General features: G+C 41.4%; 1 protein-coding gene across 6 annotated transcripts in view; it reads left to right on the top strand.

The window, feature by feature from the left end:
- Positions 1–22,859, top strand: part of ep400 (E1A binding protein p400) — a 31,880-nt gene that overhangs the window by 671 nt on the left and 8,350 nt on the right. For 2 of the 6 annotated variants that reach the window (XM_037097407.1, XM_037097408.1), the window contains exons 2-36: positions 930–2,287; positions 2,399–2,515; positions 2,620–2,704; positions 4,765–5,159; positions 5,271–5,570; positions 5,877–6,062; positions 6,164–6,304; positions 6,391–6,469; positions 6,617–6,654; positions 6,746–6,803; positions 6,955–7,038; positions 7,479–7,592; positions 7,706–7,893; positions 7,976–8,153; positions 8,268–8,404; positions 8,528–8,697; positions 9,008–9,182; positions 9,289–9,425; positions 9,821–10,007; positions 10,459–10,628; positions 10,752–10,939; positions 12,232–12,516; positions 13,842–14,015; positions 16,638–16,790; positions 16,942–17,012; positions 17,132–17,421; positions 17,747–17,949; positions 18,427–18,596; positions 19,520–19,716; positions 19,801–19,912; positions 19,993–20,304; positions 21,507–21,581; positions 22,147–22,281; positions 22,376–22,420; positions 22,564–22,717. In XM_037097407.1, coding sequence (XP_036953302.1) covers positions 965–2,287; positions 2,399–2,515; positions 2,620–2,704; positions 4,765–5,159; positions 5,271–5,570; positions 5,877–6,062; positions 6,164–6,304; positions 6,391–6,469; positions 6,617–6,654; positions 6,746–6,803; positions 6,955–7,038; positions 7,479–7,592; positions 7,706–7,893; positions 7,976–8,153; positions 8,268–8,404; positions 8,528–8,697; positions 9,008–9,182; positions 9,289–9,425; positions 9,821–10,007; positions 10,459–10,628; positions 10,752–10,939; positions 12,232–12,516; positions 13,842–14,015; positions 16,638–16,790; positions 16,942–17,012; positions 17,132–17,421; positions 17,747–17,949; positions 18,427–18,596; positions 19,520–19,716; positions 19,801–19,912; positions 19,993–20,304; positions 21,507–21,581; positions 22,147–22,281; positions 22,376–22,420; positions 22,564–22,717 — 6,826 coding nt within the window. In that variant the 5' untranslated portion in view covers positions 930–964. The remainder of the gene's footprint in view (positions 1–929; positions 2,288–2,398; positions 2,516–2,619; positions 2,705–4,764; positions 5,160–5,270; positions 5,571–5,876; positions 6,063–6,163; positions 6,305–6,390; positions 6,470–6,616; positions 6,655–6,745; positions 6,804–6,954; positions 7,039–7,478; positions 7,593–7,705; positions 7,894–7,975; positions 8,154–8,267; positions 8,405–8,527; positions 8,698–9,007; positions 9,183–9,288; positions 9,426–9,820; positions 10,008–10,458; positions 10,629–10,751; positions 10,940–12,231; positions 12,517–13,841; positions 14,016–16,637; positions 16,791–16,941; positions 17,013–17,131; positions 17,422–17,746; positions 17,950–18,426; positions 18,597–19,519; positions 19,717–19,800; positions 19,913–19,992; positions 20,305–21,506; positions 21,582–22,146; positions 22,282–22,375; positions 22,421–22,563; positions 22,718–22,859) is intronic. The other 4 variants (XM_037097409.1, XM_037097410.1, XM_037097413.1 and 1 more) reach the window with 4 other exon arrangements.

Below are 22,859 nucleotides of genomic sequence, written 5' to 3'. Positions count from 1 at the left end.
GGCAGCAGTGCACATAACCATCACAAGTATCGGTACATAACCTTTGTTTAAAATGCAGGTAGACTTGGGCTGATACACAGATCCGCAGATAAGACTAAACCAAGCCCATCATTTTCATTACAGGACTAGTCCGTAATGAAACATATACATTTGTCAACTGACAGAGAGTACATTATTACATATTACGTTACATCGGTCTTAATTTATTCCGGCGCCGCTTAAAGATGTGCAAAGATGGGTTATGGATACATTGCGGTAAAGATATACAGTTAACACGGCTTTACACTTAATTTGCAAGGTGTATGTTCTCTGCCTAAATGGCAATTTTTTTCATGATTTTTTTTTGGTAAAGATTTACACTTGATTTACACTTGTGTATATATATATAAATATATATATATGTGTGTGTGTATGTATATATATATATATATATATATATATATATATATATATATATATATATATATATATATACACACACACACACACACACCTGAATTTCACAATATGTGATGTGCAAGCTGTCCCTATTGAAGAGGGTGGTATGGTGTCACAATAATTTTGACCAAATGCATTGATTTCAACAAAATTGTATTGATGACTATCAGAACTTTCATAAAGTGATACTGAAATTAGATGTTTGATAACAAAAAATCACCAGTCATGTGGATATAAAGGCTAGGTCTGTAAAGACAAGTATCAGAACAAGTAGTAAACACTGGTAAATCCAGAAAATTGCATATTTTGACTGTACTACTGCTTTAAAAGACCACTCTTATGCCATATTACAGTGGTATCTGGTAATCTAAGACAATATATAGTCTCATATCATGATAAATATGATATAATATTGATAAATATTCATCCCAGTTTTGATTCACATGAAATGCATTAAATTCACTTATTGCCATGCTTTGCTGTTTTCCCAGATTATTGTGTCTAGACGTAGCAACAGTGTCACGCAATGCACCATGGAAGTGGATCACAGAATATGCAACGACAGCTCCAGAGATCCAAGTCTGTCAGTGCGCCTGAGGCAGAGGATCAGCAGCAACCCACAATGGCAGTTACACAGCAGCAAGCTACAGTTAACCATCCTCAGTCTCCTGTGACCACATTTTCCTCTGCTGCCAGCCCATCAGCCCCTCAGTCACCCAATTATCAGATTATCATGAGTCGCAGCCCAGTCACTGGCCAGAACATGAACATCACATTACAAAATGTGGGACAGATGGTGACTGGTAATCAGCAGATCACCCTAACCCCACTCCCCATCCAGAACCCAGCATCCCCTGGCTTCCAGCATACTACACCTCAGTGGAGGTTTGAGCCTGCTCCATCCTCCTACATCCAGGTCACCTCACCTGTGCCCCAGCCTATGCAGCCCCAGAGTCCCACCCAGCACAGCCCGGTCCCCCTGCAAAGTGTGACAAGGCCAGGAGCACCCACAGCAACCTTGGGTGTTTGTGGGCAAAGTCCAACACGATTTGTCGAAGCTGGTATGTTAGTGCGGCAAATCAGTTTAGGCAGTCCATCAGGAAGCGGACACTTTGTTTACCAGGAGGGGACAGGACTGGCTCAGATTGCCCAGACCACACCTGGCCAGGTACAGCTGGCATCTCCTGGAGCGCCAGGCTCAGTGAGGGAGCGTCGGCTCTCTCAGCCTCACTCACAGACTGGAGGCACCATCCACCACCTCGGACCTCAAAGTCCTGTGGCCACCGGTACCGCTCTCCCCACTCTGGGCAGCCCTGGTCACATCACCACCTCCAACCTACCTCCACAGATCAGCAGTATCATTCAGGGACAGCTTGCGCGCCCTATGATATTTGAGAAGACGTCACAAGGTGTGGTTGCTGGAGTAGGAACCACGGCCACAGCCACATTCAGTATACCCTCCTCCATTCCACCCTCTAGCCCATCCCTCACCAGTCCAACACAAGGGATCCCCAACAATCCTCTTGCGCCCTCCAGCATGGCAGCGGGCACTATGAAGAAGCAGGTTCCCAAGAAGTTGGAGGAAATTGCTCCTTCTTCTCCAGAAATTGCCCAGCTGAGAAAACAATGTTTGGAGCACCACACTAAGAAGATGGATAGCCTGAAAGAAGTGTTCAAAGAATACCTGATTGAGCTTTTCTTTCTACAGCACCTCCAAGGAAACATGATGGACTACTTGGCATTTAAGAAAAAGCCCTGTGTTCCCTTGTATACTTACTTGAGACAAAATGACTTAGACCTTGAAGAAGAGGAGGAAGAAGAAGAACAGTCTGAGGTCATAAATGATGAGGTATTACATTTGCTTACTTTTAGTGTGCGATCCAGTGGTACTTTTACAATCATGAAACATCATTTAATCCAGTGTGCATCATTCCTCTTTTAAATCTGTTTTATTTTTCAGGTAAAGGTTGTTACTGGAAAGGATGGCCAGGCAGTGACACCAGTTGCCATAGCAACACAGCTTCCTCCTAATGTTTCCGCAGCTTTCTCTGTCCAGCAGCAGCTTCAGGTGAGGGAGGTAACACTTGTTTTCAGCACTTATTACAGTGTAATTATCTATAGATTTTTCAATTCTATTTTGTAAGAGGACATCCTTCACTAATTGCTTGAGATGTTTTTTAGGGACAACTAGGAGCTGCTGCTGGCACAATTACAAACCCTGGAGACATGGATGCCTTTAAGAGGCAACAGGCTATGGTGCAAGCAGGTAGGGCAAGGATCGTAGACTCCTGTGTCTCTTATGTTGCTTTGTTTCCTCCCTGTTTGCTTTGTTTTCTGTTTGTTTTCTTTTCTCCCTCTAATTGCTTCTGCTTTTAGATATTTGGCATCCTCTACTAGCGCTCTGTGTTGAAGTCTTAACTCGAGGAAGGAGAGGTGACCTGTAAGGTCTGCAGAAGGTCATTGCTCTGTGCCGAGTGCTTTTTTTTTGCGTTATGAGGGTATTGTGTGTTTTAAATCCCAGATCAGGCTAAGAGGTCCCGGATTGAAGTTGGTCGCCATGGGCTGATTTTCCAGCATCCTGGTGTAGCTCCTTTAGGATCTCCTGGCGTTCCACTCCAGCAGCTTATGCCAACTGCGCAAGGTAGGAGTGCTACAACCAGGCCGCTCTGTGTTCTGTTCGATGCTGCTGGACGAACCCCCTTCTCAAACTAAGGAGATTTTAAAAAGTGAATCACAATATTCATCTTCTACAAACAAACTTCAAGCAGCATCAACAAACAGATCTTCATCCATCTGCTGGATTTTCTCAGCAGTCCACAGGAAGTTCAGGCTTAGATGCACCAGCACCAGCTCTCTCTGTCAGGATAAATGGGGACGAAGACAATCCAAGTCTGAAGAAGAGTAGCCACTCAATGGGAAGATGCCATGTCTTATGATTTTCCTTTTTTGTTTTATCTATTGATCACCCGTCGTCATCCATCTCTTCTTTTCTGAAGTTTGTTCCTGTTAGTCATCTTTATTTGGACAGATCTTCTCGTGCTGATGGACTTTCATCTTATTTGGAGGTGGATCACGGAAAGTGGGAACCCTGTGGGAATAAAATCATTTTCCAATGGGTTTTTCTTTTTTTCCCATTTTATCGATCCACGTGTCATGCGTCCTTTTGGTTTACCATTGTCATTCCTTCACAAGTCTCTTCCACTCCAATTGTCCTTCTTGTATCATCAAAAAGGAGTCAATATCATCAGTCTGATACTCATTCGTTACATCTTCAAGAGTGTCTTTATTTATCTCATATCCCCATTTAGTTCATTTCCTTCCATGTTATTTCATGGCATTTTGTTCTGACTTGGCCTCTTTCCCCCAGTCTAAGTAGGAGGGGAATCATGTGGAGGAGTTGCGTTCACGACACAGGTTTTTGCGATTGTGGTGGTGTGGGTGTGTCAGGGCCAGGTGTTGATGGCGTCTAGGCAAGGTGGTGTGCCGTGCAGGGAGGTAAGGCAGGCGCTGCTTTAGTGTGCACAGCTCTGCTCAGGCCTGCTGTCTGCAAGACCCCATGTTTGTCCTTTTGCTCACCTCTGTGCTTTGTCGCTATGTGAGGCATCCAGATGCCTTGGTTACCGCTAGAATGACATTGCTTCATGCATGCCAGACATATGGTGTTTTTGTGAGTGTCTGCTCTGTATTTTTATTTCCCCTTACTTCTCCCTGTCTCTTTATTTTCAGAAGTTATTTTCCTTTCATTTTCCTTTGTAACATTTCTATTTTTCCTCTTTAAAAAAAACTCTTATTGCACGCATAATTTTTGATGTTTTTAACCACATTCTCTCAGCATTTAAAATGCAATGTTTTGGTTTTGCATTAATCAAAGTAGTATTTTATTTGAGAGACATGTAGATTCTCACATTGATTTCATTTCTTCTGTAACCATTTTGCTGTATGACTTTCATTAGTTTCCGCTCTGATCATCAGGATGTAGTACACTATTGTTGATTCATAAGTACATCTAGTTCATTAAGGCAAGGTTCTGAGAAGCTCTAATAGCTGAAGCTTAACCAGTCACTTAAAATTTCCAGGTACTATTTCATTATCCATTTATTAGCTTAAAATAATTTGAACTTGTTGAAAGGGGTCTCTCAAATATATATATATTAAGAGGAAGCTGCCAAACAACTAATGGCATTTAAAACCTTTTTTAATATCAAGAGCAAAAAAAGCATTTACAAAACAATGGCAAGATTGACATTTGATTTTTACCGTCTGTCTTTGTGTTGCTTTCTATACCACCCCTTTGTTTGTCCTATAATTTGGTTACTATGTGTACAGGCGGGATGCCGCCTACTCCTCAAGCAGTCCAGATTGCAGGACAGAAGCCGAACCAGCAACAGTACGACCCATCTAAAGGTCCTCCTGTGCAGAATGCAGCCAGTCTGCACACCCCTCCTCCCCAGCTGCCTGGCAGGTTACCCCAAGGTGCCCTCCCAATGGCAGGCCTGCCCATGGCACTCTCTCAGCAGCCTCAGTTAGTGGACAACACAGCTCAGACTGCTGGTCAGCTCCAGGCACAGGTGAAGGTTCAGGCAGGTGGACCTGTCCTGTCCACAGTGAACCCCCACACACAGCTCCAGGCACAGTTGCAGCAGCAGATGCAGCCAGGTCTTCATCTCCAGTTGCAGCCGCAGCAGCAACAATCTCAGGCCATACTACAGTCAGGACAAGCGGTCAGTCTGCCTGAAAAAATGTTTAAATATAGTTTTCAAGTTTTCATTTTTGAACAAATGGTTAGACTAGTACTCGTTCTATTAACAATATTTTTTCTCCTTTTTTCACAGACGGTGGCACTTGCTCGGCCTGGTACAGAGTCAAACCAGCCAGTCCAGAGAATCATGACCAACTCAGTATCCATGACATCTATATCTTCTGCTCCCCTCTCTGCTCCTAATGCTGTTCCAACCTCCCATGCTGCAAATCCACTCAGGCCTCTTGGCTCAAACATCAACCCAAGTACCCAGTCCAAATTGACTGGAACCAATGGCATATCCACAGTCAAAATGGGCAGCTTTGGTCAAAATGCGACCATGCAGTCCTCACAGGAAACTTCTCAAGATAAGCAAGTTGAGCAGGCCAAACTGGTAAGTTTCACCGAGCACATGTTGTTTCAATCTGCAAATTATCCTGGCCCGAATTTAATGCCTTGACGTGTCTTTGAATCTTTCATTCTGTTTGTATTTTTCTGTTTTTTAATTTTTCTGAAAGAAAACATAGATGCATACTCTTCCTCAGTTATTCATAATGACATTGTGACATTTGATATTTGTGAATAATTGGCAAAAAGGGTATTGACAATGTCAGTACCCTTCAATGCTCTGTCTCTTGTTGTACTAACTGAAACATTCTTGATTTCTAATCTGATGTCACATGCGGTTTCTATTTTCTAGGAGAATCAAGTGCATCAACGCATCTCTGAGCTAAGAAAGGAGGGCCAGTGGTCAGCCAGTAGGCTCCCCAGGCTTGTGGAAGCCTCGCGTCCAAAGTCCCACTGGGACTACCTCCTCGAGGAGATGCAGTGGATGGCAGCTGACTTCGCCCAGGAAAGGAGATGGAAAGAAGCTGCGGCTAAGAAGGTACGGAAGAGATTGCGATTGACATGAAATTATACATCAACACAGCAAAAGGAATGGTCAGTACAGAAAACTAATGCCATGGTGTCTAATGTGTCTCTCAGCTTGTTCGCACATGTGCACGCTACCATCAAGAGCGGAAGAAAAGTGAGGAGCGGTCAAAGAAAGAAAGGGAGATTCATCTTCGTCACATTGCCAGCACAATTGCCCGAGAGGTGGAATTCTTCTGGTCTAACATTGAGCAGGTATTCATTCATGTATTTATTTTCTAAATGATGTCATTGTTTGTAAATAATAGATATAATTATAACAAGGTGTCTTTCTCCGTCAGGTTGTGGAAATTAAACTCCAGTTTGAAATATATGAGAAGAGGCTCAAAACGCTCAGCTTACAAAAAGCCTCAGCCAAAGGTACGTCCCACTGAGCAACTACCGCAAATAAACACAATTTATATACTCTATTTCATGAACTTTTAATTATTATATTATTAGCTGATTGGTTTATCCTGTAAGTGCCTTCGTAATGACCAGATCTTTTTTAAATTACTTGTGTTACAGTACCTGGTCAGTCAACAGGAGTAAAGGCTGAGAAAGAGGTCAGTGCACTAATAATTTAATAAAGGGTAATGCAAATACATATATTGCATCTTATTCATAATTGTTTGTATATTTTTTTTCTTGCTAAAGGAGGCGACGACTTCAGTAAGAAAAAGAAAATTAAGTTCATCCTTGGTTGATGAAGATGGTAAGTGTCCAACTATGAAGGTTCACAAGGCCAAATAATTCCAAAAAATTATGACAGTGATGTGAAGAGTCTGTACATTATATATTTAACATTTGCCTTAACTAAGAGACAATAGCTGTACCCCTTTGACCATCTTTTCATGTACTCACAGATGAAGAGAGCACCATAGAGGAACAGGAGGTCATGGAGGGTGAAACAGACCACAAAGCAGAGTTGGTTGACCTTGCCAAAGATGGTATGTATTTGCTTTTCTTCTATAACTCAGGAGAGACATTTAAGGAGTATTGGGTTTAATTCCAAACTCAATTTTTAAGATATTATTAGTAACAGCACTAGGCTAAGTGGTATCCATTTTCATCACCAAATGTTATACACACTGTACAACAATCTGTACAGCTTAGATTATTGTTACCAATGCAGAAGCTGTACCTAGAGTAACAACATCCAAACTGAAATGCTTACACATAATGTTGTTAACCTGCTCTACACTATTGTTCATAAATTGGACCTTTGATATTCAAATTTGGAAATTCTTATTCTTCTCATTATATAATTTTCTTTTCTCAGCTTATTACAAAGCAATACAAATGATGCTTAATTAAATCACCAAGTACTGTAATTACTTGTCTTTGTGTCCATATTACTCATTCACAAATTTCTGTGTTTGGCTTTTAGCCGAGATGTCTCTGGATGCTTTGATGAAGCAGTACGCTGGTGCCTACTCTGACAGCTTTGAGTGGCCTCAGCCTAGTCTTCAGAGTGATGAGGATGACATGGATGAGACAGAAGGTAACTTCGTGATTGAAGAATGAAATTGTCATGTTTATCGCCGTGCATGTTTAACCAGATGGTTGTGCATGATGTGACCCTAAAAAAAAATGGATGTTTATTATTATTTCCAGAATTGGAGTGTCCTGCAGGTAGTCCACCTGAGGCAGTGATGATTGACTCCCTTCTCAGTGTTGATCAGTACCGTGCTGACAAAGCCACATCGTCCGACTCTGATGGGAAGCCTGCCAGAGACATAGCTGAAGTGGCTGCTGCCACTGAGCTCATCTTGCCCAAGGGCAGTCTAAGGACCACTTCCTCAGTAAGAAACACACACACACACAAACACACAGAAAAAGAAGATGCCTTTCATCATTTTTAAATTGATTGTTTGTTTTCACTAGACCCGCAGCCCAGCCCCTTTTCTACTACATGGAGCGCTTCGAGAATATCAGCAAATCGGTGTTGACTGGCTGGCAAACCTTCACAAGAAACACCTCAATGGCATCCTAGCAGATGAGACAGGCCTGGGCAAGACCGTTCAGACAGTGGCTTACATGGCCCACTTAGCTGGCCAAGAGGGTATGCTTCTGTTCAAAGATATATGTGCCTTTTTAATATGGAAACTTTTTGGTATTCTTATATTTCAATGAATGCATTCATTAAAATATAGGCCATGTCTGTTGTTGTCCACAGGCATTTGGGGACCCCACCTTATTGTAGTAAGAACATGCAAGTTGCTAAATTGGGAGGTGGAGTTCAAGCGCTGGTGTCCTGGCCTGAAGATCCTCTTGTACCTTGGTAACAGAAGGGAGCGCAGATCTAAGAGAATGGTATTTTTTTTGTGTGTTTAAACAACATGTATCGATGACATTACTCTTTATAAATGGCCCTTTTTCCATGAATTGCTCTAACTCTCTAATTTGACAATATATTATCTGATCACTGATCTACAGTGGTGGGGCGAAGCCAACAGCTTCCATGTATGTGTGACATCCTACAAGCTGCTGATGAAAGACCAGAGCCATTTTTTGAGGAGGAGGTGGAGGCACCTGGTCCTGGACGAGGTGCAGCTTCTCAAAAGCATGACTGAGAAACACTGGGAAACAGTCTTTGCTCTCAGAAGGTGAGCTGCTTGATGAATGTCATAATAACTTTAGCCTCTCAAGAAAAAGGATTTGGGATTTTTCAGGCTCACTAGTTAATATGTTATATGCCTTTTTGTGTGTTCCTGATGATCACAGTGCTAAGAGTTGTTAGGGAGTGACGGATATGCATATGTGAAAGTAGTTTGGGGCAAATTATTTCACCCATGAGATCATTTCCATGTCAGAGGTTTTTATGCTTCTGCATGAAATCATTTTTAATATCCTGCCGACTCCTTGTAAAACAGCTAAGCTGTCTGATTAAGTGAGATATTTCTGTTTATCTTCTAGTGAGCAGAGGATTCTCCTCATCAACACTCCTCTACAGAATACTCTAAAGGAGCTGTGGACCATGATCCACTTCCTGTTGCCAGGAATCACCAGATCCTACTCTGACTTTCCAGTTAAGGCTGGCACAGACCAGAACCAGGACTACTGCCACAAATTGGTCATCCGCCTGCACAGGGTAGGTGTTGTGTATGCAAATCCCTCTGCCTATTTAACTGTGTAACATTTAAATTCAGAAGCATAATTTGCCTGCAGTCCTTAAAGCACATTACTCTTAACTGTAGATGATCCAGCCTTTCATCTTGAGGCGCTCCAAACGTGATGTGGAGAAACAGCTGCCCAAGAAGTACGAGCACATCCTAAAGTGCCGTCTCTCCAGCAGACAGAAGAGCCTTTATGAGGATATCCTCACTCAACCAGGGTGAGATATTTCCACCACAGATAGTGATAGTGACAGATGAATCTGACCTAACGCATATACTTGTCTTTAAAGACATGCAAAAAATTATATATACATTCTGTTTTTAAATCTGGAGATTTCAGCAGTTTAGTCTTAATTACAATGTGTTTTATGGCTAACAGACATCGCATTTGATTTTATGAGTTGATCTTTTTTTCAGATTTTTTTAACTTGTCTTGACTGGTGCAGATCTTACCATTACTACCAAAATGATATTTAAAATTTGGTGTAACACATTAGTTTTCATGGGAAAGACCATTCTCCTTGTAAAAAACGTGGTGTAATGTCAAAATACATGTTTCATGGTATCCGTTGCTTCTTTCGGTTGATGTCCTCTGTGATGTATGTTCCCATAGAGCCCAGGAGGCGCTGAAGACTGGTCATTTTGTCAGCGTGCTTCAGGTGTTGATGCAGCTACAGCGAGTATGTAACCACCCTGAACTGGTGGCACCCAGAGAGAACAGCAGCTCCTACTTTAACTCCTCTCTACAATACAACGTCCCAATGCTGGTGCTGGAAGCTCTTAAAAATGACTCAAGCAAGGTATACGCTTGTGCTTTGCATTGCTGATGTGCATCCCAGTCTTCACTGGTCTAGTTTAACTGTATAAACACAAATATGATGACATCCTAATTGGTAAAGGCCCTGAATATCTGTGCTAAAAGGATTAATTGATTAGTTGATGAAAAGAAAATGTGTCCATGACCAATTTCATATGACTGATTTGTCTCAAGCAAGTATCAGAGCATCTGACATCTTTTGACTTTTTAAAGACTTACTATCAGTTGTACAAAATAAGTTGAACCACTAATTGGTAATGAAAGTAATTAGTGGTTTGTTCCTAGTTGATTAAGATGTCTGCCTGCCTGTAGTTTTTTTTTTTATATTGTATGATATTACATGATTCTGCTTCTTGATTTTGAACCTTGCATATATTGATTGAATTTATATTGATCTGTTTGTGCGGTTGTCTTTTTTCTGATTATCCTCCTAGATTGCAAACATGTCCATATTTGATCTAATCAATAACGAGAACAGACTAACTCGGTATCAGACCGAAGAGGCAGTACCCAAACTAAAGGTCACTCAACAGCTCATAGAGGAAATCTACACTGGTCCCGATCCAACACCACGACCCAAGCCATACCCGATAAAAGCCTTGAGGTCAGTAATAAACTCTCCAAGTAACATGACATGGTGGAGATCGATGTGGAGATCTTTCGGCGTTTTCAAATTGTTCTAAAATGTAAATTTAAACAATAGAATTTATTTTATTTTTTGATTTAGATTGTTCCAGCCAGTGCAGTATGGAACAAAGCCAGAGGGTCGTCTAGCTGCCATTACAAGCACGGTAGGCCAGCGTCCTCCAACAAGCTCTCCAACTACGAGCACCTCCACTTCCACCAACAGCCAGTCAGCTCTTCCCAGGGGCAAGTCCCCCGTTAGCACTGCAACCACTACAGCCACTTCTCACGGTAAGATCATTTCAGGGAGAGTACGCCGTAAAGGATAGAACATATTGTTTTCACAATGGTTAACAGTTCAAGAGGCTGCCACCTAACAATAAACTTTAAAAGAGAAACCTAACCATCGATTTGTAATTTATCGGTGCCTTTACCCAATGTGCTTGTGCTATTTTTTTATCCTTGTGATGTTTGCTTTAGATGATGTTATGCTGCATGATTTTGTCACTGTTTGGATTTAGATGGATCTGATGTACTGTGTCATGCTGAAAAAAAATCTTTAACAACCCATGCTTTCATGTTTACTTAAGTCTTTTCCGAAACATTTACAGTCAGTGTGTTCATATTTATGCACAGTGCTGCCAAATGTTGTGAAAAGGTTTGCAGGTTTCGCAGGTCACAGAGGTTTCTTTTGCTTACATTTATACTTCCATGCAGCAGTGGTGGGCTGGCCACATTGTTTTTGAAGACCTGCAAATGAGAGACACTTACTGGTTGAGATGCACTAAATGCTGTCACAGCAGTGACATTCATTGTCAAATAATATATTTTTCAACAGTAAAGTTTGTTGATTTTTTTTTCTCGATTAATTGATAGTTTTTTGGCATGTAAAATGTCAGAAAATGGTGAAAAATGAATCTGTTTTTTCCAAAGCCCAAGATGATGTCCAGAAGTGGGTCTCACTAAAAACATGGCATTTCACTTGGGTAGGGGGGTTTGCAGGATGTAGCAGTACATCAATCCAGATGTTTTCTGCCAGAAAGGCTTAAGAGAGTCAGATGATATATCAAATGGCTATTTTGATTTCTTTAGTTGCAGTTTGGTTAGGTTTAGGCAAGAGACCACCTGTTAAGTTTCAGAAAAGCTCTAGATTTGTATTAAAGTAATGAGTCTGTTTAAAGTTATAAGTGACAATACACCCAGTACGAGCTAACAACAGCCTGCATCAGTGGCGCCCCTCTCTGTGTGATGTGGGATATTAGCCGCTGCCCCTGTGCCAAATGCCAAGTTGTTGAGGAGTTCCTTACTGGTCTTGTTTTGTCTATAACCCCAAGATATTCAGTTTTCTGCCATAGAGGTGTAAAGAAATATGATAATATGCATATTTGATAAGAGAGAATCAAATAACTTTAACTTACCTCCCCCCACCAATAATGAACATTTCTAACCTTGCTTGCTGTGTTGGCCCACTGCTGCTGAGCAAATGGATGGAGGAAACTGTTTGATCGTACTTGATGACTTGACTAAATATTGGGATACCCCTAACATGTAGTCCCATACCCCCATTGCCTTGTACTTCACAGCGGCTGGAACAGCTACTCAGAGAGCCCAGACTACCCCTTCTGTCAGCAGCAGCAGCAACAATGCCGCCTCCACTGTAGCCTCCTCTGGGAACACTGGCATTGGGCAGCATGTGCTGGGGGCTGCCTCTGTGGCCTTGGGCACAGTTGTGGGATCTGTAGCCCCTATCAACCAGCCTGGACTAGCACAGATCCCCAGGCCAGCTCTTGCCCCCAGCCATGCCATCCAGCCCAGCTTATTGTCCCAGAGGCTGGTTCTTACATCTCAGGCCCAGGCACGGTTGCCTAGTAAGTGGCCTTCCCTCCCCTCCCCACCCCTCCCCTCCCCTCCCCTCCCTCTGAGTATTTCCCCATCCACCTCCGGCACAACAGAATGGACTGCTCTTCACTTAGGCCTTCACTTGGGGCACTGCTGATATGTGTTCAGTCTATAGTCCTCCAGAGAAATGGCTTTGTACATGCGTGCAGTGGTAGCAGCACTGCCGTACGTGGTGCAACAATTTTGGTAATGGGCGAGTCGTCATGTAACATGTGTCAATAACTATTACAAAACATGGTAAAAAAAAAAAAAACAGATAATAAAGTTCACTTTAACATTAGATCAGTAGACATATCAGCAGCATCTCCGCAGCCTCAGCATTCTCCAGTTTCTTTCTCAAAGCCTGCATGCACACTATGAGTGACCCACTTATGTTACACATATCACTACACTATTTGACTTAATTATAATGCCCTCCCCTTCATTTTAATAATTTTTTCTCCCAGTTTACTAATATTCTTTTGTCTCTTGCATCAGCCCAGCTGCAGGAAGATATCCCAAAGCTTTGGTTGTTTCATTTTTTTCTTTGCTAATGTTATGATTTCACGCCGATGTTGAGCATCACTGCAAAGCATGTGGAAACGGTCTCAAGAAAACCCTTTTTGGCTTCAAATGTGAACAGAGAAACCTTTTCAGTAACAACACACGGTATTTAAATCCATAAGAAGTAGACATTTTTTTGTAATTCCAATGTTCTGTTTTGGAACTAAAATTGATCCTTGAAGTAAACATATTTTTGACATCATGTTTAGTACACAGACAACTAGCAAATTGTATGTACCTTAATTCAGTTGGTAAGTTGAATTGACAGAATTAACAAAATACATTTATTAAGGGATGTCAAAAACTGTGTTTTTAACAACTATAATCTGCAGTATATCAAAGGTATAGGTGAATCATTTCATTTGTCCACAGCTTGAAAATGTAAGGATACTTTTTTGACACCAATCCCTAAATTTACTTGCTGGTGACCAGTGTGTTGCCTTGAAAAGGCAGTCAACTGCAGTGCTTTATGTACGTATATGTATGTTTCAGGCACTCTGTCTCACCTGAGGATTACCCTCGTAGCCATTTTCTTTCCCCTTCAGGGTTTTTTGAAGTAGGAGCTGCTATGGTTCTGTTGTGGAGGGCGGCTGTGCTTGTTCCTCTGATTAATCCACCCTGGTTCTGCATGTTTTGTCTCTTTCTCACCCTTTAACTAACTGATGCAGTTTATTGTTTTATAACTGTGAAAATGTCAGTTACTTTTTAACTATCCCTTTTATGAAATGTCTTTTCTTCGTTTCAATTGAAGGTGGAGATGTGGTGAAGATCGCCCAGCTGGCCAACATAGCAGGCAGTCAGAATCGTATCTCCCAGCCAGAGACTCCTGTCACTCTGCAATTTCAGGGTAACAAGTTCACTTTGTCCCCCAGCCAGCTCCGCCAGCTCACCACTGGGCAGCCCTTGCAGCTCCAAGGTACACTCGGTAATGTACCACCCATTGTCACACTAAACATTATTCTCTTCATTCTTTCCTTGATGTCATTTTGTCATTTCTATGTTATTCATTTGCTTTTTGATAATTGTCACATAGTAATATCCACATTTTAGACCATAATATCTTACTATAGATGCTAATTCTCCCTTTATGAAAGTCCTCAAGTAATTTGAAGACTCCATGTAGCCTACCATAACAATGGCACTTCCCTGGTTCGTTCTGGCAGGGGACATTTTTGCATTTCTCACTCCCCATGTTTTGGCCTTTTTGTTGTCAGCTATCATTAAATTTAAAAAGGACTTTTTTGGCATTCAGACTTTTACCATGCATTTTTTGGTCTAGTATAGCAGTTAATCTGTTTATCACGTGTCCTGTTTTCCCCTTTGACTGATATTGATGACTACCAAATATGTAGTGTGTGCAACTATTACCACAAGGTGGCAGCAGCATTATAGTGCAATGGTGACATAGCATTATACCATAGTGCCCCAGCGGATCAGTTTTAGATGTGACTGGTAGGAGTTAATAGACAAATGGAGCTGTTAGATGAAGAGCTGCAGGTAATGGTGCACACCTCCAGCTTATCAGAGAGGTAACAACTTTTTCCTAATCAACACTATCGAGTTAGCTGTTATGAGTTGAAATCCAAAATATTGGCAAACAGTCAACAGTTTGCTTTTTTTGCTTTGACACAAAAGCTGCCATCGTCTTGTCAGTCAGCTAAATGTGACTCCTTTTGTGCTGCAGCTCTGTTGCTGGCTCCACTCTTGCAGGGAGAAGACACTCACTGCTTTTTAAAAATAAAAAACACTGGCAAAACTTAAAATACAGATGCATAGCCTCAAATTTTTTGTGTAAACATAAAATGTATTGTATTCAAAGCAGGTAGACTATCAGTGCTGGGACTGTAAAAACTTTGAGTTTAGAGGCTTGTAGCCCTTCATCTTATTCATTCAGCTGAAAATATCTAAATCCTCTGAATCTCCCTCTCCATCTTAATCTAAAGTAAACAAACTGACTCAGAGAGGTAACTGCTGTATGTTAATGTTAGATATGCAGCAGCCATACATTCATGGTAGACTTTAATTGGTCTCTCTTAGTCTACATTGAAAAACGTAACACTCAAATGTAACATTACATCGGAGGTATTTTTTTTGTAAAATAATTCTCTACTTCATGAAAGTACTTTCCAAACCTACTTTGGCGATAGAGTTGGAAAATATGAGCTACCATTAAATCTTTGCGGTCCCAGGGATAATGTTAAAAGTTAGAACTTCTGATTTTACCAGAGGCTGACAAGTGTGGCATTCAAGTCATATATAGTCTTGCATAGCCAGACCCCTCTTATCTGAGCTGTATTCAGTATATTCCCCCACAAGTTATCTAGTCTTTAACGTACATAAAACAACACCATCACCTAGTCCATGATAGGGACAGGGCACTGAAGGCAGCCAGGCAGGTAGGCAGGCAGGAAAAGGAACCATTCTTTCAACGTTACCTTACCTAATGCTGTACTTACCAATGTGGTGTTCTATCTTCCAAACAATCCAGTGATTTGACAATCCTTCTACTCATGAAATGAAATGAAATAGCTCACAGTAGGATCCGCCTTACCCCGTGAATATGCATAAAAAACAGTGGTTTGTAAGAGTAGCATTTATCAATATAACAGGACACGCAACAGAAGTAATCCCGAGTTCACCCACAGAACAGCACATTGTTCATTGCAAATAGAACAGATTACAAAGATGTAATCCACTAAATCACACTATCCAGACGTGTGTCTTAATATCAAACACACAGCTACTGCTAGCTTTTTAACTCAAATTAAAGACTTTGTCCTGCATCACTAAAGTTACTCTATTTTATGTTACACAGCTGGAGTTTCACTGTGACTTATCACGAGAGGGTGGGAGGGACTAGGGAGAGAGAGAACCACCTCTACCTGTTTAAACAAGCTCCTTTTTTAGGTACAAGATACTCGCTGGAGACTGACATGTTGGCACAAGCTGGTAAAACGTTTTAATTGTGACCATAAAACTGAAAATCAAATCAGATAATGGATTTGGAGTCATGACACCACTACACATTAGGTTTTCTGGTAGTCTCCCTACTTACCGAATATGAACACACATCTTGTTTTTCCCCAGCTTGTTTAACAAGTTACCAGACAAACATTCACCAGTGAGAAGTGCACTGCAATTAGCAGCTTGCCTCAAGATGGCTAATTAATTGGATGTTTAACAATATGTAAACATATGGCAAATGACAATTCCATTCTTGACATGTAGCTGGTCACAAGGTCGTTTACTTTGTCTCTCATTGTCTCTTTTGTTATACCAAAAATCTGTTAGCTGATGTCAAAAACATGATGTATTAAACATTTAAAACACTGCAATGACATCATTTTTGACTTCAGTGTCAGTAGTTTTATTGTTGTGGAACTTTCTGTCATTTCTGTCTTGTAACGCAAACCTAAATTCAGATTGTAGTTGTTTTATTTTCTCACATTTAGTTTAATGGCCAAGTGTGTTTTAATGCCATTCTAGCAAGTATTGGATTTTGAGAAGGCACCTCTTAAATGTGTTGTTTAATGTGTTGTGGATTTAGGCAACATCCTGCAGATTGTGTCAGCTCCAGGGCAGCAGATCATCAGGCCCCCGGGATCCATGGTAATGCAAACAATGCCACAAGCAGTTCCTGCCACCAATGCCTCAGCGACACCTGGCACAATTCATCCTGCGCTCCCTACAGCCCAACCAAGTGAGTCATCTTCAGTGAAAATATTGCATGTTATATCTGATTAACTTTGCTAACCTTTTTTTCTGCACCATAGATTTAACACTGGTATTTGTAAAAACAACTTAAGTAAATGATTGAATTTATTCTTCTGTTAACATTGTGTATTTCTTAGTATTGGGTCCAACTACAAATGCCACATCATCCCCCTCCAAGCTCACTGCTGCAACCCACACTGGCTCTCAGGTCAGTTCATTACTTTTAAGCAGAATCTCGTTCACAATCTTTTCACGACACACAGATTTGAATGCAATTTGGATGAAGATGAATCATTTTAGTAATGTGCAACATCTTTCACTGTCCAGGAGTCTTCAGAAGCAAAGACTCAGCAGCTGAAGGAGCGTTTGAGACGTCTATTAGATGCAAATGAGCGGCGCTGTAGCCGAAGAGTCTTGTATGGGTCAGACCTGCTGCAGGCATGCACTCTGAGCTCGGAGCCTGGTCACTCTGCCCTGACAGCTGAAGGCTGGAGGTGGGTGGGTAGAGAGAGCTGCATCAGGGCCCAGAGAACCTGCGTGGCTACCACCTGTACACTGCAGTCCACTCTGCTCTCTGTGGAGGACCGCCTGGAGGCTGCCAACAGCCTTATTAAGAGGTACTTCAGCCCAGAATAAAAGCCTGCTGTATTTATTAATGCACTAACCAGCATAGATGGATGGATATAGATTTTAGACTTTAATGATCATGGGAGAAATATAGACATTGTAATAAAATACCTTTGCAATATACCATTAGTTGGATAAAAAGCACTAGTATCCAGTATTAGTAAATCGTCTCTTCCATCATCTTACTTACCTTGCCTTACCTAACAGTGTTTTATCACACTGCAACTCCATCTGTTTAGTTTCCTAATCGAAGTAATGGCTATTTGATGCACATATATGTACCTATAAGCGTGATCTTCTATTCTCGTGTTTTAGGCTGGTATGTGTGGTGCCTCCAGCTGTAGCCCCACCTCCTCACCTGTATGCAGCCAATCCCCCGGTTCCCTACAGCCTTGAGAAGAAGTCTCTTCAACATCAGCTACAGGATGCATCTGCCCCTCACAGTGCTGAGATCCACCACTTGGCTTCCAGACATCTCTTCCATTGTCCTGACATGCAGCTAATGCAAATGGATTCAGGTTAGCCCAACAAGGGACTGAAAAACGTGTAAATTAAAAACCTTTAAGAATAGCTACAACGTAACTAATAACTTATATGTGTTACATGTCAGAAAAATGCTACTTTAATCCTTATGCCTATACAGCTTGAATGATTCATCCCACATTTAGTTAGTATACCTTTCTCCAAGTGGAGTAGGCTCATTATACACAACCGTCTCTTGGAAACCAACTGCAGTGACACATGCACACAATATTTCAATTTAATGTAACAGAAACAGTGCTGACGTCACCTGTCTGCACTTCAGTGCAGGAAAAATACAATGAATAAGTGGGGTTTTAAGCTTTAGATAGTAGGTTTTTCCATTCCCTAATATTCTTAGTCATTGTAATATTGTAAAAACCTTACTGCTGCTGATTTAAACCTTGCTGAAAACCACAAACTGAAACATTCCACGATGCAAAGACGAATCATTTCTGATCTTTTCTTTTCCAAAGGTAAACTTGAAGCTCTTGCAATTCTGCTGCAGAAGCTTCGGTCAGAAAGCCGTCGTGTCCTCATCTTTACTCAGATGGTGAAGATGCTTGACATCCTAGAGGCCTTCCTCGATCACCGGCAGCTCACTTATGTGCGGATTGATGAAAGCTTCACTCCTGATGAACGACAGGTAAAATCTCCATCTGGAACAAATTGGCTCTGACGAGCTTTACTGAAAACAAGCTTTTAGTTCAACTTAAGTCAGTGTTGCTAACATAAGAATGTACTGTTGTGAGACTGGAAATGAGATGGAGAATAATAGCAAAAGTGTATGTAGCTTGACCATCTTTCCACCTCGTGATCCAAGAACATTCTTTATCTTTTATCTTGCATATGAGCAAGGTCAAGCCCAAGAATGGGTCACATGTTACATAGACCAGTAACATTTTTTGGTATATAAAGGAACCTGGCTTACTTCAGATGGCTCCCTCTGTCTTCAGGCAGCATTATTTTGAACCACAAAAAACCTAAATTGCCACTGTTACTAAACACAGACAGGTACATCAAGTTTTGATTGGCACATTTAATGTATGGTTAACTATCTGTCTACCACTGGGACCTCCCAGATTCACTGCAGAGTTCTGGCTCTACACAGGGACAAACTATGTTGCTCTCTTTCCTCCTAGCTGGATTTAGTTCCTCCTGGGCCTTAAGAGATGCTGACATTAGTGCTCACAGTCTTTACTATTTGCCACTACACACCTTTTCCAATTGCAAAATGTTTCTAACCTGTCATATTGAAATCTCAAATAATCCTGTCCTCATCTAACCTGTGGTCTATTATGTAGTCCCTATTGTTTCTGGGTGAGTTAATTAGACCTGGTGTTGCTGTAAGAAGTAAAGATGCAGAAAACTAATTGGCCACAGATCTCACATCAAAATGGATGATAAAGATGAGATTAAACTTAAATGATCCTGTGGAGAATTTCAGTAAAATGGTTAACTGCTGCAAAGCAGTGAGGAAAGTAAAGAAATCTTGGTAAAATGTTTTTAAAATTAAAATCTTATCCTCTGTCCCACTATGTTCATGTGCTTGCTGCTGTATCCCTGCAGGAGAGTATGAAGAAGTTTAACAGGAACAGGAAGGTGTTCTGCAGCATCCTGACCAACCGTTGCTGCGCTGCAGTTGGGACTGTGTTTGATGCAGATACCATTATCTTCTACGACACAGATCTCAATCCCAGCATGGATGCCCGCACCCAGGAGTGGTGTGACAAAATTGGACGTTCAAAGGATATACACATATACAGGTGATATTATCAGCACAGGATTATCTGACTTAGCTCTTCTTTATTGAAAGACCCTGGTGCTGATTTTGGTTTTATGTTTCTCAGGCTGGAGAGTGGGAACTCCATTGAAGAGAAGCTGTTGAAGAATGGCACCAAGGACCTGATCAGAGAGGTGGCTGCCCAGGGTACTGACTATACCTTGGCTTTCCTCACACAAGTAAGATTTATTTGATCTATATAACCCCATATGAATGTATTTCAGCATATAGTAACTGACATTATATTCTGTGTTTGTAGCGGACAATCCAGGATCTGTTTGAGGTAGAAGCAGGCTCAGGGGAGAAAGTGGAGGAGTTTGTGGTTCTCCACCAAGAGCCTTCGGCGTCTGAAGCAATCTCTCCCAGAGTGGCTAGACCATACATCCAGGCTCTCCACAGCATAAACCTGGATGCCCAGCAGGAAGATCAGCAGCAGCAGAAGAAGGAGGAGGAGGAGGTGGAGCAGGAGGAACTAGCAGGCAAAGATGCAACAGAGGATGACCAGGAGTTAGAAAGCCAAGTGAAAGAAGAGCCTGCTCACAAAGAAGAGCTGAATGCAGTCATGGAACAGGTAGCTTTATACTGTTTGGGAAATAAGAATAAATACAAGAAACAGGAGTGTGGAATTAGATCAGTGCTGGCTCTAGCCATTTTGGTGACCTATGCAAGAAGGATTTGGAGGTTTGCTTGCTACTGTAGTTGCAGTAGCAGCAGACAGACAAGGACAAACAGCAGCTGTAGCCTGCAAAATACTATTTGCACCAGTGGGTCAACATAACAAATTACTACTTGGGATTATACATTAGTAAATTATAAGAAGCTGCACTACAATTAATTTGGTACACATGCCCAACAATATGTGCAATTATTTGTCCATATCAGTCAGTGAATTTCAGTACAATGTCTTACATTCTAGATAGGAGGAGGAACACTAAACAGCCAGCAGCAGCAACAGTTAGTGAGATAAGTTAACAGACTTGACTTTCAGAGGATTCGTAAACATCCTTAGGAGCTTACATAGCTTCAGGATCCAGCATTATTAGCTAGTTAAGCTTTATTTCAATTTAGCTCGATAGTCCTTATACAACACAGCATTTTTTAATCCTTTGTCTTGCATATGAGCGGGTCAAGTGTTAACGCCTGCTCCTAACACCTAACCCTAAACCTAACCCTGTTAAGGACAGAGGAAAAGAGGACCACCGTGTGAAATCTGACTTGGCACAATCCAGCACTAGTGTAAAGTTCTTCTTCTCTGAATAAGTTTGCATATCTCTGTGTGACAGTGCTTCTGAGGTATTTAAATTTCGAGATAAAAGTATGATGTCATCAGAATAAAGAGAAATCTTCTGTTCGAGACCTCCCCTGTTAGTACCAGAGATCATGTTGTCGGACCAAGTAGACCACGTAGCTATTGAAAGGACAAAGAGAAGGGGGGATGGGGGCAACCCTGTCTTGTTCCACACTGCAGCTGGAAGTAAGGGGACAAGATATCATTAGAGTGGATGGAGGCAACAGGGGAAGATTATAGAAGCTTAATCCAACTAATGAAGATCTCCCCAAAACCAAACGCAGAGTGTCACATAAATAATTCCACTCCGTGCAGTCAAATGCCTTTTCTGCATTAAGCCAGAACCTCCTGGGATGTAGGATCGAAAGGGGACTAAATAACATCCAGAACCCTGCCTAATATTTTCTACTCTTAATAAAGCCTGTGTGGTCACTATGGATAAGTCCAGGTTAAATGCTGTTTTTGTTTGGCTATCCCTCACACAGCTCACACCAATTGAGAGGTATGCCCTACACTACCTGGAGTACCTCCACATCAGTGACGATGAAGCTGTTCTTAAGGTAACTTCAACTGAAAAGAGATTTTTTTTGAGAGATTGATTTTCTGATTCAAATCCATTTTCATTTGAGTGATCCAATATAGATCTGATAACAAGATAATTCAATATATGCCTTATATTGTGGATGTTTGTCAGGGTCCGACCTGTCAAGTGCCAAACTGCTGGTAGATTTTTCTGTTTAGTCTGTTTAGATCTTCCACACAGACTGAAGTGCACTTGAATGTACCTTGCAGACACTGAAATCTATATTCACATGGCCACAAATGTTGCTTAAATTTGTGAAAGTTTCTGTGTGGTTTCCATGTTTTCCTGTGTTGAAATGCATGTGCACTACATTAGAGGGTTGCTTGTACAATTATCAGACTTTGTTCTCTAAAAATTTCTTTTATCTCTAAGTAAAATAGGCTGTGTTACTGAAATATTTATACCTGAACTGATTAAATTTAAGTAGAATAGATGTAATAGATGTGAAAATCTGTTCATTTATCAGCTAATAATTTCTCTTGCTGTGTTGGTATTTCGGTGTGAATTTTTACTGATGCATATTTTGTGTTTATTTTACCCAGGAGCAGTTGGAGTGCACCAAGAGAGGCTGGGAGCTGCAGCAGCTGCAGAAGCTCAAGGAGGAGGAGGAGGAGCGGCAGATAATGGAGGGAGATGAAGATCTCTTCACCTACACCAGAGAAGATGCCTACAACATGGTGGGTGGAAACTGTGGTCTTTGCTTATCAAACAAGAAATGGTGTGTGGAATGTGATTTGAGTTGACATTAACCATTTTTCTGCATTTGAACAGGAGTATGTGTTTGATGCAGAGGATGGCCACACAGAAATTATGCCGGTAAGTCTGCAAATGTGATACAAATGGGGGGGAAAAATGAGTGATGAAACTGAGGTACTTTGTAAGAACAGCACCAGTCTCCCTAAGCAATAAATCTCGTTCTGTCTTCTGGCTTTATTCTCATGTGTGATTTTCTACCACAGGTTTGGACCCCACCTACACCACCGCAGGATGACAATGACATTTACATTGATTCTGTGATGATGTTGATGTACGACACCACACCCATGCCTGAGTCCAAGCTACCTCCTGTCTACATCCGCAAGGAGCACAAGAGACTCAAGATGGATCCCTCAGGTGAGGTTGATTGGTCATTGAGGTCTTCACTCCTTCGGACAGCAGTATGTTGGTTTACCTTTACTGGCTAGATGTTTCTTTTTAAAAGGAAGAGTTTTAAAAGACCTTTTAAGAGTAGATGCATGCAGAGGTGTCTTTGCAG

Source organism: Acanthopagrus latus, chromosome 5 (genome assembly GCF_904848185.1).
Source record: "Acanthopagrus latus isolate v.2019 chromosome 5, fAcaLat1.1, whole genome shotgun sequence".
Classification (NCBI taxonomy): domain Eukaryota; kingdom Metazoa; phylum Chordata; class Actinopteri; order Spariformes; family Sparidae; genus Acanthopagrus; species Acanthopagrus latus.
The sequence above is the reverse complement of the archived record's forward strand: the minus strand, read 5'-3'. Positions and strand labels throughout refer to the sequence as shown.